This window comes from Coregonus clupeaformis, chromosome 11 (assembly GCF_020615455.1).
Source record: "Coregonus clupeaformis isolate EN_2021a chromosome 11, ASM2061545v1, whole genome shotgun sequence".
Lineage (NCBI taxonomy): Eukaryota > Metazoa > Chordata > Actinopteri > Salmoniformes > Salmonidae > Coregonus > Coregonus clupeaformis.
In genome coordinates, this window is record NC_059202.1 from 4,164,085 (window position 1) to 4,183,586 (window position 19,502).

Genomic DNA, 19,502 nt, shown 5'->3' on the forward strand with positions numbered 1-19,502 from the left:
CCAAAATACCTGCTGCAGTGTGTGCAAACCTGGTCAAGACCTACAGGAAACGTATGATCTCTGTAATTGCAAACAAAGGTTTCTGTACCAAATATTAAGTTCCGCTTTTCTGATGTATCAAATACTTATGTCATGCAATAAAATGCAAATGAATTACTTAAAAATCATACAATGTGATTTTCTGGATTTTTGTTTTAGATTCCGTCTCTCACAGATGAAGTGTACCTATGATAAAAATTACAGACCTCTACATGCTTTGTAAGTAGGAAAACCTGCAAATCGGCAGTGTATCAAATACTTGTTCTCCCCACTGTATGTGGACAACTACAAATACCTAGGTGTCTGGTTAGATTGTAAACTCTCCTTCCAGACTCACATTAAGCATCTACAATCCAACGTTAAATCTAGAATCGGCTTCCTATTTCGCAAACAAAGCCTTCACTCATGCTGCCAAACATTCCCTCGTAAACTGACTATCCTACCGATCCTTGACTTCGGCGATGTCATTTACAAAACAGCCTCCAACACTCTACTCAGCAAATTGGATGTAGTCTATCACAGTGCCATCCGTTTTGTCACCAAAGCCCCATATACTACCCACCATTGTGACCTGTACACTCTCGTTGGCTGGCCCTCACTACATATTCGTCGCCAAACCCACTGGCTCCAGGTTATCTATAAATCACTGCTAGGCAAATCCCCGCCTTATCTTAGCTCATTGGTCATCATAGCAACACCCACCCGTAGTATGCGCTCCAGCAGGTATATCTCACTGGTCATCCCCAAAGCCAACACCACCTTTGGCCGCCATTCCTTCCAGTTCTCTGCTGCTAATGACTGGAACGAACTGCAAAAATCTCTGAAGCTGAAGCTCTTATCTCCCTCACTAACTTTAAGCATGTTGTCAGAGTAGCTTACCGATCACTGCACCTGTACACAGCCCATCTGTAATTAGCCCACCCAACTACCTCATCCCCATATTGTTATTTATTTTGCTCATTTGCACCCCAGTATCTCTATTTGCACATCATCTTCTGCACATCTATCATTCCAGTGTTAATACTAAATTGTAATTATTTTGCACTATGGCCTATTTATTGCCTTACCTCCATAACTTACTACATTTGCACACACTGTATATAGATGTTCTATTGTGTTATTGACTGTGTTTTGTTTTATCCCATGATCTCTGTGTTGTTGTTGTTTTTATCGCACTGCTTTGCTTTATCTTGGCCAGGTCGCAGTTGTAAATGAGAACTTGTTCTCAACTGGCTTACCTGGTTAAATAAAGGTGAAATACATTTTTTTTTAAGTACACGTCTACCCAGTGTGCATTCTGGGACACATACCCTTCATTTCTATTGGACCTTTGGTTTTGTGCTGTCAGCCCTGGACATGCTGTGGCCACGAAGGCCCACAAAGTCAGTATCCATGCCTACGTACGCCCCTTTTCTACAACATGGCCAAACCAGACTGAACTGTGACATTTCTGGTTCCAGGAACCAACCATGAACTTCTAGAATCCCTCAAAGCCCATCCATAGACTCCCTTCTTGGCACTGTCCTCTTCTCTTTTACAGCCACAGAGAGCCACCTGTTGACTGTCCCAGCCTCGTGCTCCCTGCTGCCCGTTTACTTTATTTCCAGGTCCTGTATGTGTCAGTTCACAGCAGTGCACAGGTGCTGTCATCTCCCTGCTGCCTGTTTGAAGTGGATCACAGAGTGCTTTGATCGCAGTCACCCCCCTCCAGCCCCGCAGTGGGTCCCTCTGCACGTGTTTACCATACAGATGACCTCACAGAGCTAGGATTGTACCACTGTAATAATAGAGGATGACCACTCAATGCAGCGTTTGCATGCGCTGAGAGAGCAAAGGATGCAATGTTGTCAATCTGTCATTAGCTCAGCTTTTTTTGTTGAAGGTGGGTTTTCTTTGACAAATTCAAGGTTCATTGTGTATAGCACTGTGCCAGTGTGGGCTAGAGTAATGTTCTTTGTTTGTGTAATATTTCTCTGCAGTGTCTGTGGGTATTGTGGGAATCGGAGTGTTCAGTTCAGACAATTGATTTGAAACTGCCTACAGCAGAAGACTTGATACCCAATCTGTTTGATCTAAGCGAGGCTTTCACCTGTCCCGAGATGCCAGAGAAAATATGTGGAATTCTCAGCGATATCCATTTGAGTTGCCTCACTGACTAGTGGATTAGGCTTCTCTGTGAAATGCATTTAGTTTTCAGCCCCTGAGTCACTCAAGGGAAATAATAATAGTATCATTGTCTAATTGTATCTTAGTTGAATACAAAATGTTATGTGGTGGTAGAGAGAGTCCTAATTTTCTCTGTGTAGTCCCCTGTTTTTTATGTGCCTAGATTGTCATAGGTCAATAATATGCACCAAATGTTGACAGGTGGTTTTTCTGCAATGTCATTCATCATGGCATAGTGTCACTGGTCAATGTTTGACTTGCAATATGATTGTTTTAATGAGTTGCCATGTTCAGTCATGAATATAATTCTGTTAAATTATCCACGCTCCTTTGGGTAAATGTCAGGGCTGCTTTGTTTTAATCCCACATCCTCATTCACTGTTTGGAGTGAGGAATTATTCACACTTGGAATTCTGGGTTTCTCATTTATAAAAAAAAAACTCCCAAAGCTCTGGTACCCTCTCTAGAAATATCCTTTCTCCTTTCCTTCAGCTCCCCATAGAAATCTCTCGCTCTCTCAATGGAACAAATACATTGCTGAAGAACCTGGTTGAACTTGTTACATCCAAACAATGAACACCAGGCCTTGGCAGCCCATCATGATTGAAAAAGGAAACTGGCACCAATCTCAATCTGCCCTCTATAGGCCTATTTTACCTGCACTGGACCTACAATTTAAAATGTTGTTTAGATTAAACTGAGTTCAGACTAAAGTAGCTATGGCTTGGTTACCCATTGGGGTGAAGGGTGTCTTTGCTACACTGCAGTCAATGGTACTGCCGGCTGATTGTTGGTTTCTATCTGGCTAGTCAGACACTGGATGCATATCACTGCAGTTTGTTTCCTCAGCAAAAGCCGCTCAACCCCCTCCCTCCTTTCCTGTCCCACCTTCCCCATTTTGAATAGTTTATTTCCCCGCGAGGTGCCAGGATGAAAGAGCCGCTCCCAAAGCCTTGGGAATTAAAATAATTTATCATGGATTTCTAATAGACCCCACATAAATCATTCATTTTTCAAGATTGTGTAGATATTTAAAGCTGATGAATGAAGCCAAGCTCTCGGCTAATTCCACTATTTGCATTTTGAAACATACAACGAGTAGCTCTCAGGGCCCAGTGACTGGGAACAGTTTAATTGAGTCAGCAGTTAATTGATCAATGATTCGGTTCAATCGCTTGACTTGATCAAGACAAAGGAGATGATTGTGGACTACAGGAAAAAAAAGAGGACTGAGCCCGCCCCCATTCTCATCGACGGAGCTGTAGTGGAACAGGTTGAGAGCTTCAAGTTCCTTAGTGTCCACATCACCAACAAACTATCATGGTCCAAACACACCAAGACAGTCGTGAAGAGGGCACGACAAAGCCTATTCCCCCTCAGGAGACTAAAAAGATTTGGCATGGGTCCTCAGATCCTCAAAAAGTTATACAGCTGCACCATCGAGAGCATCCTGACTGGTTGCATCACCGCCTGGTATGGCAACTGCTCGGCCTCCGACCGCAAGGCACTACAGAGGGTAATGCGTACATCCCAGTACATCACTGGGGCCAAGCTTCCTGCCATACAGGACCTCTATACCAGGCGGTGTCAGAGGAAGGCCCTAAAAATTGTCAAAGACTCCAGCCACCCTAGTCATAGACTGTTCTCTCTGCTACCGCACGGCAAGCGGTACCGGAGCACCAAGTCTAGTTCCAAAAGGCTTCTCAACAGCTTCTACCCCCAAGCCATAAGACTCCTGAACAGCTAATCATGGCTACCCGGACTATTTGCATTGCCCCACCCCACCCCCCTCTTTTACACTGCTGCTACTCTGTTTATTATTTATGCATAGTCACTTTAACTCTACCCACATGTACATATTACCTTGACTAGCCGGTGCCCCCGCACATTGACTCTGTACCGGTACCCCCCTGTATATAGCCTCCCTACTGTTATTTTATTTTACTGCTGCTCTTTAGTTATTTGCTTAAATTTTTTTACTTAAAACTTTATTTATTTTAATTTTTCTTTAAAAAACTGCATTTTTGGTAAAGGGCTTGTAAGTAAGCATTTCACTGTAATGTCTACACCTGTTGTATTTGGCGCATGTGGCAAATAAAATTTGATTTGATATTGATGGCAGTTTGGAAAAGAGCACTTTCACTGTTTTATTTTTATTTTTTATGACTCCGTGTCTGTATTCGGACTAGACTTGGGCGTTATTCGTATTGTCATATCTTCATACCGACCTTGTGCAATACCGGGATATTCAGTAATACAGGCACTGAACGAACACAAGGGGCGCTATTTTCAAACCACACTTAATAGTCCGAAGGTTAGCAATGCTAACAAGTACATGTAAAATCCCATAGAGAATGCTAAACACTTTCCCTAGTTGCCACTACTCAACTAAAAATGTAATCTGTCTCATCACAATTTAGGTAACTCCCCAAAAATTATTTTGAGGTAGGGTGGCATTTTACCCCAAGTTACTCTACAACTGACCCGTGTTACATTTAGCCCCACTCTCCCCTATGCACTCAAGGCAAATTGCAGAGCGGTAACATGCTTAACCATGCTGCTGCTAAAACCTCCGGGTTTGAAATGGTGCAGTTTGCGCATATTTAGGAGTTGATAAATAAAGTAGGAATGGAAAGCTGGAATCCTCCTCTTAACAACGGACCCCTTTCCCCGCGACAGCTTGTCAGAATTCATGTTTCCCTCCCTATGGCACTCCTAACTTCAATGCTCCTCTCCCGCATAGAACACAACAAGGCAATTAGGAAAAATAGATAACTATTCTACGATGGTGTAGTCCGATTTTTCAATTCATTACTCATTTGTGACCGACCGGCTGGTTTATACTATGGGTGTGTTCATACATTTAATCTGGAGTGCCTGAGTGTTTTCTGGGCATTCGTAAACTCAGAGCGCACACTGGACACTCTAGCCGAGGAGAAGGGTTGACTCAAGCGTTCTTATCTAACAACAGCAGTCAAGCACCCAAGCTAACTGGCTAACGTTGGCTAGCTACTTCCAGACACAAATGAGAGAACAGCTCAATCTGACCATTTTACTCGCCCTAGCAGAGCTGGTTAGGCTGTTTTTATGTTATCCAGAGTGTTGGTGACTGCAACTGTGCTGCTGGCAACAATTTAATTACGCTTTTTTGCCAACGTTTACTGACACCGGCCATATTCAACGGGTGTTGAGCGTTCGTAAATGTGTCAGTTATTCTGCGCTCTGGCACACTCAGACGAGAGTGCTCTGAAATCGGAGTAGATAGCCAGAGCGAATTTACCAGAACGTCTATCGACAGTTGTTGCAGTGACATCATGAACATTTTATTGAAATGGTTACTTGCATAGTGGAGTCTATTGTTTAGATATGTAGCTAGCTAAACAATGAACCATAATCCCAACTCATAACGTTACTACCCTGCATGAATCTGCAGGTAGCTAACCAACCATGTTCAATGTTAGCTAGCTAATGGCTCTGAAATACGAATAATATTACTACACAGATCATACATGTAACGTTAGCTAGTGAGCCAGCCAGCTAACGTTAGCTAGCTAGCTAACAGTACACTTTAACTTGAAATGAAAACGACTTTCTGACAAAATTAGAAACGTGTAATATCTGAAAATGTAGTTAGTTAGACTCTCTTAAATGTATACATGGATGGACACTTCACCCTTTGTCATGGTTGCCCTTAGTTTGAAGATGTAATCCGGAGACAGGTGTTTTATACAACAGCCTTCTGTGTGTTCTCTTTTCGACTCCCTCTGCATATTTGCAATCAAACGCCAGAATATTCTCCATCTCCTTAGCTATCATACTCTAATTCCACTGATTTCAAAACTCGGTCCTCCAGAAAGTAGAGAGCAAAACTTATGCAGTTCTACTACCTGATATCTTTTTTTTTTTTTAAGCTGCATTAGAAAGGATTAGCTACACATACTGACCAGCTAATGTTATAGACAGAAGCGCGCTACATGGCAGACCAATCCGAAATCATCTCCCGGCATGTCCAGCCCACTCATTATCTCAGCCAGTCATGGCTAGCGGGAAGGTGGCTGTCTTTTTCCGTGGCTAAACCAACTAGGCTCATAATTTAACAATTGTATTCGTATTTACAGATGGCATACAAGTTTGTTATTAAGGCACATGAAAGTTCACATGTTCCAGAAGGCTTTTCCACAAAAAAACACATTTTGATTGATAAAAATTTTTTGGGAAACGCTGAGTGACTCACAAAGCTCAGGTCTCTCTTCATTGTGTGCTCGTAAACAAACACCACGTGACTGAGGATTACCAGTAAGGTTCATAATGAAAAATGGTGACGGGTGAAATGAAGAATGTAATATTCTTTATCATCTAATGTATTGCACAAGTTGACTGCAGGTATTCACTTAAAAAGTAGCGACAAATATTAAAATGTTTAAAAAAAACTTCAAAGAAATAGTTTCAACGGTATTGATGGTATTGAAAAACCATTCTGTGGCTATTTCCAAATACCCTGGTATACGGTATATACGTTTTTTTTTTTGGTAACTTTTTTTTTGCTAGGTAGCGTTACCTAGAGCTAGTCGGCTGTACTTGCGCCAAAACTCTAGTATTTTTCATCTTATAGATTGTTCTCCATCATCTTTTTAAATAGTGAGCCAACATGTTTTAAGCACTTTTATTTCCATTACTTATCAAAACTCATTTTCTCATGCTCTCTTATCTCTCTGCAGAAGACTTATAGTGAGCAATATGTTTGGAACAGCAAATTGCCATAAAATCGCAGTTTCGAATCGCAATACATATAGAAACGTGAGAATCGCAATACATCGTATTGGCACCTAAGTATCATGATAATATCATATGGTGAGGTCCCTGGCAATTCCCAGCCCTACAGTCTAATAGCCTGTACTTTACAGATGTTAATGGCTGAGTGGTCATCAAGTTGTGACAAACTTATTTATTTATTATTTATTTATTTATTATTTAACCTTTATTTAACCAGGTAAGCCAGTTGAGAACAAGTTCTCATTTACAACTGCGACCTAGCCAAGATAAAGCAAAGCAGTGCGATTAAAAACAACAACACAGAGTTACATATGGGGTAAAACAAAACATAAAGTAAAAAATACAACAGAAAATATATATACAGTGTGTGCAAATGTAGCAAGTTATGGAGGTAAGGCAATAAATAGGCCATAGTGCAAAATAATTACAGTTAGTATTAACACTGGAATGATAGATGTGCAGAAGATGATGTGCAAATAGAGATACTGGGGTGCAAATGAGCAAAATAAATAACAATATGGGGATGAGGTAGTTGGGTGTGCTAATTTCAGATGGACTGTGTACAGGTGCAGTGATCGGTAAGGTGCTCTGACAACTGATGCTTAAAGTTAGTGAGGGAGATAAGATTCTCCAGCTTCAGAGATTTTTGCAGTTCGTTCCAGTCATTGGCAGCAGAGAACTGGAAGGAATGGCGGCCAAAGGAGGTGTTGGCTTTGGGGATGACCAGTGAGAGATACCTGCTGGAGTGCATACTACGGGTGGGTGTTGCTATGGTGACCAATGAGCTAAGATAAGGCGGGGATTTGCCTAGTAGTGATTTATAGATGGCCTGGAGCCAGTGGGTTTGGCAACGAATATGTAGTGAGGGCCAGCCAACAAGAGCGTACAGGTCACAGTGGTGGGTAGTATATGGGGCTTTGGTGACAAAACGGATGGCACTGTGATAGACTACATCCGATTTGCTGAGTAGAGTGTTGGAGGCTATTTTGTAAATGACATCGCCGAAGTCAAGGATAGTCAGTTTTACGAGGGCATGTTTGGCAGCATGAGTGAAGGAGGCTTTGTTGAGAAATAGGAAGCCGATTCTAGATTTATCTTTGGATTGGAGATGCTTAATGTGAGTCTGGAAGGAGAGTTTACAGTCTAACCAGACACCTAGTATTTGTAGTTGTCCACATACTCTAGGTCAGACCCGTCGAGAGTAGTGATTCTAGTCGGTGGGCGGGTGCCAGCAGCGTTCGATTGAAGAGCATGCATTTAGTTTTACTATCGTTTAAGAGCAGTTGGAGGCTACGGAAGGAGTGTTGTATGGCATTGAAGCTCGTTTGGAGGTTTGTTAACACAGTGTCCAACGAAGGGCCAGATGTATACAAAATGGTGTCGTCTGCATAGAGGTGGATCTGAGAGTCACCAGCAGCAAGAGCGACATCATTGATATACACAGAGAAAAGAGTCGGCCCAAGAACTGAACCCTGTGGCACCCTCATAGAGACTGCCATAGGTCCAGACAACAGGCCCTCCGATTTGACACATTGAACTCTATCTGAGAAGTAGTTGGTGAACCAGGCGAGGCAGTCATTTGAGAAACCAAGGCTATTTAGTCTGCCAATGAGAATGCGGTGGTTGACAGAGTCGAAAGCCTTGGCCAGGTCGATGAGGACGGCTGCACAGTACTGTCTATTATCGATTGCGGTTATAATATCGTTTAGGACCTGGAGCGTGGCCCATGACCAGCTCGGAAACCGGATTGCATAGCGGAGAAGGTACGGTGTGATTCGAAATGGTCGGTGATCTATTTGTTAACTTAGCTTTCAAAAACTTTCGAAAGGCAGGGCAGGATGGATATAGGTCTGTAACAGTTTGGATCTAGAGTGTCACCCCCTTTGAAAAGGGGGATGACCGCGGCAGCTTTCCAATCTCTGGGGATCTCAGACGTTACGAAAGAGAGGTTGAACAGGCTAGTAATAGGGGTTGCGACAATTCCGGCGGCTATTTTTAGAAAGAAAGGGTCCAGATTGTCTAGCCCAGATGATTTGTAGGGGTCCAGATTTTGCAGCTCTTTCAGAACATCAGCTGTCTGAATTTGTGTGAGGGGGGGGGGGGCATGGGCAAGTTGCAGCGGAGGGTGCAGAGCTGGTGGCCGGGGTAGTGGTAGCCGGATGGAAAGCATGGCCAGCCGTAGCAAAATGCTTGTTGAAATTCTCGATTATTGTAGATTTATCGGTGGTGATAGTGTTTCCTAGCCTCAGTGCAGTGGGCAGCTGCTCTTATTCTCCATGGACTTTACAGTGTCCCAAAACTTTTTGGAGTTAGTGCTACAGGATGCAAATTTCTGTTTGAAAAAGCTAGCTTTTGCTTTCCTAACTGCTTGTGTATATTGGTTCCTAACTTCCCTGAAAAGTTGGATATCGCGGGGGCTATTCGTTGCTAATGCAGTACGCCACAGGATGTTTTTGTGCTGGTCAAGGGCAGTCAAGTCTGAGGAGAACCAGGGGCTATATCTGTTCTTAGTTCTGAACTTTTTGAATGGGGCATGCTTATTTAAGATTGAGAGGAAAGCACTTTTATAGAACAACCAGGCATCCTCTACTGACGGAATGAGATCAATATCCATCCAGGATACCTGGGCCAGGTCAATTAGGAAGGCCTGCTCGCTAAAGTGTTTTAGGGAGCGTTTGACAGTGATGAGGGGTGGTCGTTTGACCGCGGACCCGTTACGGACGCAGGCAATAAGGCAGTGATTGCTGAGATCCTGGTTGAAGACAGCGGAGGTGTATTTAGAGCGTAAGTTAGTCAGGATGATATCTATGAGGGTGCCCATGTTTACGGATTTAGGGTTGTACCTGGTAGGTTCCTTAATAATTTGTGTGAGATTGAGGGCATCTAGTTTGGATTGTAGGATGGCCGGGGTGTTAAGCATATCCTAGTTTAGGTCACCAAGCAGTACGAACTCTGAGGATAGATGGGGGGCAATCAATTCACAACTTGAGCTGATGTTCTCAATCTTTGCCTGAACTGGCCAGGTGAGGTGTGTTTTGTGGTATTAGACGGTTTGTGTCATAAAGCAGTGCTGGCTGACTACTAAAACCATCATCTCCAGAGACATTGACAGTGATTTTTGGTCTGACTTTCATGAGTTCCTCCTTTTTACAGGGGATCATCCCCAAAACACATCCACCCCAGACTCCAGTCATGATTAGGGATATCCGGTGTGAAAACACACACTTCAAGAATATGACAGGCCTTAACTGCAATCAGCGTGTGTGCTCTATACTTCATGTAATAGGGCCAGTTAATTTTGGAGTCTTTTTCTTGTGTGGGATTAAAGCCGATGATTCCCATATGATAGTCTTGGCCAGAGTCGATTTGTTTCCACTGGATTCACAATGCGATAAAATCTGATAGATTTGTTGAGGCTTAAGCCGCGGCATTGGTAGAGATTGATTTCGCGTCAGGAATTAATTTGAAAATGTGTTTCTTATATAATTGCGCAACTCTGTTTCTATGTAATATTCAAAAGTTTTGAAAACAAGGCTAAACAGCAGCAGTTACAATGGCCTCTAGTTAGCTACTTACCATGCAATTCCTCTTGGCGTTTGTGACAGGGCTCAGGCCCTGTGCTTTTTCCATAGAGGCGCTCCTTCATAAGAGCAACATCATTTTGTGCCCCCCTCTATTGGAATTTTGTGTGTGTTTTAAATCACCTCATTAATCTGTTTCCTTTCATAGTGGCGATGTCAGGCCCTGGTACCTCACGACAAATCCATTATACATAGCCAGGGTGTCACAGGACACTGTGTGTGTTCACTCACACACACCATTACAGTAGGGGAATGTAGCCTACAGTAGTGGCTGATGTAAATTTAATGACACACATTCCCATTGACAGGTGAGATATCTCATGGGGGAGCGTGGTGGAGGGGAATTTAGCTCCATATAAAGCCTGGTTAAGAGAAGCCTCCTGTCTCTCTCCTGTTTCCCTGCTGGTGAAATGTGGTGTGCAGTCACAGGTACCACTAGTGAAGGCCCTGGCGTTTCCTGTCAGGGTGTCAAGACAGCGTGTCCATGCTCCATCTCAGTGGGTGATTGATTAGTAACAGGGCTAATTCATTCTATAGTGGCGTTCGGCAGCTTATATGAACCACTTGAGACCAGCACTGCCAACCCTCTCTCACAATGCACCTATTTGTGTTTCAACGTGATCATTCCCCCCCCCCCTTAAAATGTATATGCCATTGCCATTAGACTATGGGATGGTGTTGACTACAGAGACAGATTTCTGACCTGTCTGCTGTGTGAGGTTCTAAGAGTTACATACCTCTGACTTGTGTGCTCTGTGTGTGTATAGTTGTAAATATCCATCTGACCTGATTGTGTCTGTCTGTGTCCTCAGAGATCCGTGCCCAGCTGGTGGAGCAGCAGAAATGCCTGGACCAGCAGACGGAGATGAGGGTGCAGCTCCTCCAGGACCTGCAGGACTTCTTCAGGAAGAAGTCAGAGATCGAGATGGAGTACTCCAGGAACCTGGAGAAACTGGCTGAACGCTTCATGGCTAAGACGCGGAGCACCAAGGACCACCAGCAGTACAAGTAAGTACAAGTCTATCTAGGTCTTGTCTGTGTCTCTCTATGCCTGACTTTGGGTCTGTGTGCCTGGGTCTAGGTCTGAGTCTTTCTCTGTCGGTCTATGCATTTCTCCTGAACAAGTTAAGTCACTGCATGGAACACTGTCTCTGTCTGAAATATGCCTCTCTCTGGTTCAGTGTTCATGAATACCTGTTGCATTAGGCAACCAAAATCTACTTAATATTTGATTATAATGTTGATGACTTATATCAATCAGGAAAATAAATTCAAATTTGATTACAATGGTTTCTATTTACAATCAGTCTGGGAAGACACACACACAGCAGCATGGCTCAATGATTCAATTTCCTATTTATTTCTCATTATCAAACTCCACCAATAAGACATTTTATTGTCATGTCATTGTACTCATTTCCACTCCTCCATTCCACGGCTGAAATCGATTTAGACCACAGGTTTTCTTTACCAATTTTTTTCATACATTTAAAAAAATGTGTGTTCCCGATATGAATACATTTACATTAATTATTGAAAGGAAATATCCTGTGAAGGCAGACTGTTACACCAGGGGCTCCAGCAATAAATATATATTTTACCCCTCTCAGCCCATTCTGCATAATGTCCCTTTGTTCTTCTGTAGCTCATCTGAGTAGCAGTGTTAGCCCTATATTTAAAATACTTTCCCCATCTAGCCTCACAATTCACAAACTGTCACCCTCTGTCAATGTGCAGATGGTGTTGCCAGCACAGTGTACTGTGAATTATGGAATTGGAGAAACTCCAATGAAGTAACTGATACCTCCTAGAATGGGTATAGATTTTATGAGTTGTTAAGAAATGGAAATCAGATTCATGACTGCTCCCAGATCCACAATACAGAATACATGGAATGGTGAAAGGACTCCTAGTTCTACAATCATTCTTGTGGAGAATATCTTAACCAGCTTGGTCCATGTCTATAGTGAGTTGGTCTCAGCATTTGGATCTAACCACAAATGAGACCTGAAATGACAAAAGATCAAAGACACAATGTGGGAATCTCGCTCCAAATCAATTGAAATATGATCACGCTGTAAGAGAAGAACTACTGCATCTCTTCATCTCTCTCCCATAGCTTTACTTTCTTTACCCCTGTCTGGGTGGTACAGCACAGACTGGACTGGATGCCATGAATGAGCCTTATTGGAATGTTGACACGCAGTCTCATTACGCTTTAGGAGACTGCTTATGGAAGAGACCGATATTGGCATATTGTTTGAACTTGCAGTAGGGACCAAAAATAACACGCCTGTTTGCCCTACTCTGTGTCTGCAAATATTCCTCTACAGGGTCTACTGGGCCTATTAATGACTCGAGCAGCTGTGTGTGCAGGACTTGCAGGCTGAGGAGAATCTGACAGCGTAGCTTGCTAGCTGTGGTTTTCATCGCGTGATATAGAGTCTGGTCAGTTCATTCGCAGGGTAAACATTTGCAGAGTTCTGAGCAAGCAGCATATTTCGGTGCTCTGTAAACGCAAGACGTTTGAATAACAGAGGGCCACATGGTATTTTTTTGTGTTCGTATAAACAAGGTTAATACAGAGGAGCTTCTGTATTCTCCACATTCTCTAGGTTGTTTTCACTGGACCGATTTTGTGTGAGGATTGTAAAAGTGCACTTTCACTCGGACTCTGAGCTTTCTGGCCTCACGTTAGTGCAGAGCCTCAGCCTAGCTTGGGCTGGCTGTGGGTGTAATAAGCTGAATTAGCATTAAAATGAGCACTTTAAATCACTGGCTAATTAGCTGGCGTTTCTGCACTGGAGAGCAGTGAATACTGACATGCTGCATGCAGTTGGGCTGCTAAGTGCTACTAACTGAGGTGAGAATTCAGTCACAGATTTGAATGCAGTTTTCGTCAGATTTGACAAGGAGCCAAGTTATGTTTCTTTGGTTTGTCGATGCCCAAATTGCAAAAATATGACGAAGTTGGAGAATTCAAATCTTTCTGTCAGTGTGTTAAGGTAGGATGCTTTGTACTAACCCTGATGTCTAGCCTCTGTTTCCTCTATGGGGAGAAAAGAGAGTCAAAGGAGCTGTGGAACATTTCAGTGTCCAGGACCAGTAATGCATCGTTAGCCATATTTCTCTCCTCTATCGGGTCGCCTTCAGGAGTGAGATAAAGTGACTGTTAGTCAGAAAACACACAATTTATGCTACCTATGGGATTATTGCTACAGCACCTCAGTTTGCCCAGAATCAATCTTGCTTGGGCAAAGCAGCAGTGGTATAGCCCTGTTCTGCAGCTCCTCTAAGCTCTCTGGGATGGATGAAAGTTGGTACTGAGGGATCAGCAGGAGGTGGAACTGGTATGAAACTACAGTCAAATACTATTTGAAAACATTTCAAAATACTTTATCTGGGCTTGATTGAGCTTGCCTGACACAGTGGAACCAATAGGATAGGCATAAAACTGCAAACCCTGCCCATCTTGAACCCAGGTCTAGTAGATGATACTACAGTCGGTATACCCAGGACAGGACACAGGACATATTGTGTATGGTAATCACAGCGCTGTATGTTGGGCATCTATCCCTTGACATTAAGATCAGTGACTCACACTTATAGGTGATAATCTGTCAAAAACATCCCACATATTGAATTATTCAGTGTGCCTATTGCGTAATTTTCAAGCCTGTCATTTTCTACATTTCTTAAACCGGCACCATATGGGCACATAGTCAAGTCATTACCACACAGCCCATTCTGCAGCACGGATGGGGCTGACAGCAATATCTGGTGGCCCCTTTTATTACTGATGCTTAGATAGATCGGGTCTGGTTCAGTCAAATGGTTGGCACCTCTTGTGACAAATATAGTTCCCTTATCAAGCTCATTCAATGAACGGGCACAGTTTATTAGACCTGATTATCTGCACCATTGATCAACCGTGATCATTAGACATGTAATGAACAGAGGTAATATTGCAGAGGTAATATTGTTGGTGCAGGAGTTGTCTTTGCTAGATAGTCAACCCTGATCCTTGCTAAAATAAAACCAATGGGACAGTTTATCCTCTAGCACCTTTTATTTTTTCTCCTCTCTCTTGGGAACCAAACGGACTGTTTTCCTGTGTGGACAGTACTACTCTCTCCTCGCCGCTCCCCTCCACAGCAGACAGACACCCTGAGGACACAAGCCTCCAGCTGGATCAGCAGCTCTTTTGTCCACTGGCTTTCTTTCTTTTCCTCCCAGAATGCAGTGGGGAGAGAGCTACAACAGGCCCCACAGCGGAGTGGCCAGAGCCCCGTCCCAGGGAGTGTCAGTCCACTGCTGCGGCAGTGCCATGGCCGTTTGCAAAACGAACACATTGCACGCACGCGCGCACACACACACACACACACACACACATTATGCAGTTCTGTTTGTTTTAGGGAGTGCCAGAGGGATGGAAGGGAGAGAGCGATAATTGAATTATTTATGCAGCCAAAGCCACCCCTGAGAGGGCGTGATTTGAATAGACCAGATTTCTTTCCGCCATACAATAAAGCCAATCGATTAAAGGGACTTTACTTCATGTTGATGTGATCCAAATAAATATACCCCCAAAAATCAACTTTTGTAAATTACACTTGCAATTGTAATATACTCATAAAATTGGCATTTAGCACACATTTTTATACAAAGCGACTTAGTCATGCATACATCCATTTTTAAAATGGGTGGCCCCAGCATGACTGAAACCCACAATACTAGCTTTGGAAGCGCCATGCTCTACCAACTGAGCCACAGAAGACCAATTGCCTACAGTTGTAGCTGATGAACACTGAGTGTACAAAACATTAGGAGCACCTTCCTAATGAGTTGCACCCCCATCTCAGAACAGCCTCAATTCGTTGGGGCATGGACTCTACGAGGTATCTAAATCGTTCCACAGGGATGCTGGCCCATGTTGACTCCAATGCTTTCCCTTGATACAAATAGTAAACTGTTGAGCTTGAAAAACCCAGCAGCGTTGCATTTCTTCACACACTCAAACCGGTGCGCCTGGCACCTACTACCATACCCCGTTCAAAGGCACTTAAGTATTTTGTCTTGCCCATTCAGCCTCTGAATGGCACACATACACAATCCATGTCTCAATTGTCTCAAGGCTTAACAATTCTTCATTAACCTGTCTCCTCCCCTTCATCTACACTGATTGAAGTGGATTTAACAAGTGACATCAATAAGGGATCACAGCTTTCACCTGGATTCACCTGGTCAGTCTATAAACCCTTTTCGGACGGGATTAGTTATACTGGGGGAGGTCGGGTAATGTAATGTAATTATGTGCACGAGCACAAAACACCACATCTGTCATTTTAGTCGCGTCCGAATCTGCCATGTCAGTAATTTTTACATAGCAGAAGAGTAACAATTCCAGCCAGAATAACCTACAGTTTTTCTCCAAAGTCCTCTGATAATACGAGTCTCGTGCAAATCGACACCCCTGTGTTTTGAGAGAAATGTTTGAGTTTGACAGGTGTTGCTCGCGGTTTGAGCAAGTAAACAACTGATTGGATAAATTGAACAACGTGCTGCTCATAGCCTATATATATGAAGAGCATACATGTATCAACTTTCACTGTGAATGCTTTTGTTTGTACGGCAAATGCATCATAAAAAAATATTGCGCCTATTTAATCCAACCCTTGTTGTTAATAGGTCGCAAAGCAGCATACAACTGAGCTAAACGTTTGGAAAAAGTTAGCTTTCTCATCCATAGCCTAAAAACGCATATCAAGTGCAAGTTAGCTGTTTAGCTCACATCTGAAGGCTGGGGGTTATTTAGGACGTCTTCTACTGCGGATTGCTAAAATATCCTAATGATTATAATCACTCTTCCTCAATTCAAATATTATGGCGACACTATCTATACCAAAGATGGTTTGGTATGGTTTAGAAACTTGGGAACCAAACTCGAGTTATCAGTGTAGCCTGTTATCGCCTGGACTTGTTGAAATACAGTATCTTCACGCGTAGAAAAAAATCCTCCAGGCTTCCGTCATAACTGCCAATTTATTGAAAAATAAAGAAAGAATTAGAGGGGGCAAACATCTAATGTTTTTGGGAAAACATCTAATCCCGTCTGAATCGTCCTCTGGAATAACGGACATTCTGGGGTAATAGTTACAGTGGGGAAAAAACGTATTTAGTCAGCCACCAATTGTGCAAGTTCTCCCACTTAAAAAGATGAGAGAGGCCTGTAATTTTCATCATAGGTACACGTCAGCTATGACAGACAAATTGAGAAAAAAAATCCAGAAAATCACATTTTTAGGATTTTTAATGAATTTATTAGCAAATTATGGTGGAAAATAAGTATTTGGTCACCTACAAACAAGCAATATTTCTGGCTCTCACAGACATGTAACTTCTTCTTTAAGAGGCTCCTCTGTCCTCCACTCGTTACCTGTATGAATGGCACCTGTTTGAACTTGTTATCAGTATAAAAGACACCTGTCCACAACCTCAAACAGTCACACTCCAAACTCCACTATGGCCAAGACCAAAGAGCTGTCAAAGGACACCAGAAACAAAATTGTAGACCTGCACCAGGCTGGGAAGACTGAATCTGCAATAGGTAAGCAGCTTGGTTTGAAGAAATCAACTGTGGGAGCAATTATTAGGAAATGGAAGACATACAAGACCACTGATAATCTCCCTCGATCTGGGGCTCCACGCAAGATCTCACCCTGTGGGGCCAAAATGATCACAAGAACGGTGAGCAAAAATCCCAGAACAACATGGGGGGACCTAGTGAATGACCTGCAGAGAGCTGGGACCAAAGTAACAAAGCCTACCATCAGTAACACACTACGCCGCCAGGGACTCAAATCCTGCAGTGCAAGACGTGTCCCCCTGCTTAAGCCAGTACATGTCCAGGCCCGTCTAAAGTTTGCTAGAGTGCATTTGGATGATCCAGAAGAGGATTGGGAGAATGTCATATGGTCAGATGAAACCCAAATAGAACTTTTGGGTAAAAACTCAACTCGTCTTGTTTGGAGGACAAAGAATGCTGAGTTGCATCCAAAGAACACCATACCTACTGTGAAGCATGGGGGTGGAAACATCATGCTTTGGGGCTGTTTTTCTGCAAAGGGACCAGGACGACTGATCCGTGTAAAGGAAAGAATGAATGGGGCCATGTATCGTGAGATTTTGAGTGAAAACCTCCTTCCATCAGCAAGGGCATTGAAGATGAAACGTGGCTGGGTCTTTCAGCATGACAATGATCCCAAACACACCGCCCGGGCAACGAAGGAGTGGCTTCGTAAGAAGCATTTCAAGGTCCTGGAGTGGCCTAGCCAGTCTCCAGATCTCAACACCATAGAAAATCTTTGGAGGGAGTTGAAAGTCTGTGTTGCCCAGCGACAGCCCCAAAACATCACTGCTCTAGAGGAGATCTGCATGGAGGAATGGGCCAAAATACCAGCAACAGTGTGTGAAAACCTTGTGAAGACTTACAGAAAACGTTTGACCTGTGTCATTGCCAACAAAGCGTATATAACAAAGTATTGAGAAACTTTTGTTATTGACCAAATACTTATTTTCCACCATAATTTGCAAATAAATTCATTAAAAATCCTACAATGTGATTTTCTGGATTTTTTTTCCTCATTTTGTCTGTCATAGTTGACGTGTACCTATGATGAAAATTACAGGACTCTCTCATCTTTTTAAGTGGGAGAACATGCACAATTGGTGGCTGACTAAATACTTTTTTTCCCCACTGTACATAACCAACATTCTCTAGTAAAACTAGTCCTGTGCGACTAGGTTAATATAATAATATATATACTGAACAAAAATATGAACGCGACATGTAAAGTGTTTGTCCCATGTTTCATGAGCTGAAATAAAAGATCCCAGAAATTTTCCATATGCACAAAAAGCGTATTTCTCTCAAATTCTGTGCACACATTTGTTTACATCCCTGTTGGTGAGCATTTCTCCTTTGCCAAGATAATCCATCCACCTGACAGGTGTGGCATATCAAGAAGCTGATTAAACAGCATAATCATTGTACAGGTGCACCTTGTGCTGGGGACAATAAAAGGCCACTCTAAATTGTGCAGATTTGTCACACAACACAATGCCACAGATGTCTCACGTTTTGAGGGAGCGTGTAATTGGCATGCTGACTGCAGGAATGTCCACCAGAGCTGTTGCCAGATAATTTAATGTTCATTTGTCTACCATAAGCCGCCTCCAACGTCATATTTCCGTTTTTTGCTTGGTCATTATGGGGTATTGTGTGTAGATTGATGAGGGGGGAGGGGGGGAACAATTTCATCCATTAAAGAATAAGGCTATAACGTAACAAAATATGGAAAAAGTCAAGGGGTTCTGAATACTTCCGAATGCACTGTATGCATGCATGTATGTAAGCACACACACAAACACACACACCTGTATTCATACGTAAGCGCACTCCTAAACACAAACACACACACTCTCTCGCTCTCTCGCTCTAACTTTCTCTCTTTCTCCTCTCCTCCGAGGACTGTAGGTAACTCTCCCTCCTTCTCCCATCCCTCCACCCTCCTCCCTTCTCCACCTCTCCCTCCTGTCTCTACCTGCGTCGTCTGTCTGTCTGACCTAATCCCTGCGTTGTGGGGAAATTATGACATTGAGAGAGTTTCCTGACATTATGTATGCTAGCTAGCAGAGTCCCAGAGGTCACTGCTGCCATGGCCCTCGTCACCTCCCTACACCCACACACGCATGGACTGTCATTTGGTCCAGCAGGTTGTCTCATTAGCCAGCACACGGCCACACTGTTTGGCCATTGATTTATTGGAATGGCTAGTGTTCATTCAATGGCTCCCTGTAGTGTTTCCATCTACACTAAGTCCCGCATTTGGAATAATGACCCTGTTTCCTCCATTCACTCGGACTTTTCTGGGACTGTAATTG

The 19,502-nt window shown here is 43.1% G+C and overlaps 1 protein-coding gene across 2 annotated transcripts in view; it reads left to right on the forward strand.

The window, feature by feature from the left end:
• Window positions 1-19,502, forward strand: part of LOC121576977 (SLIT-ROBO Rho GTPase-activating protein 1-like) — a 150,487-nt gene that overhangs the window by 54,359 nt on the left and 76,626 nt on the right. For both annotated transcript variants that reach the window (XM_041890626.2, XM_041890627.2), the window contains exon 2: window positions 11,372-11,567. In XM_041890626.2, coding sequence (XP_041746560.1) covers window positions 11,372-11,567 — 196 coding nt within the window. The remainder of the gene's footprint in view (window positions 1-11,371; window positions 11,568-19,502) is intronic.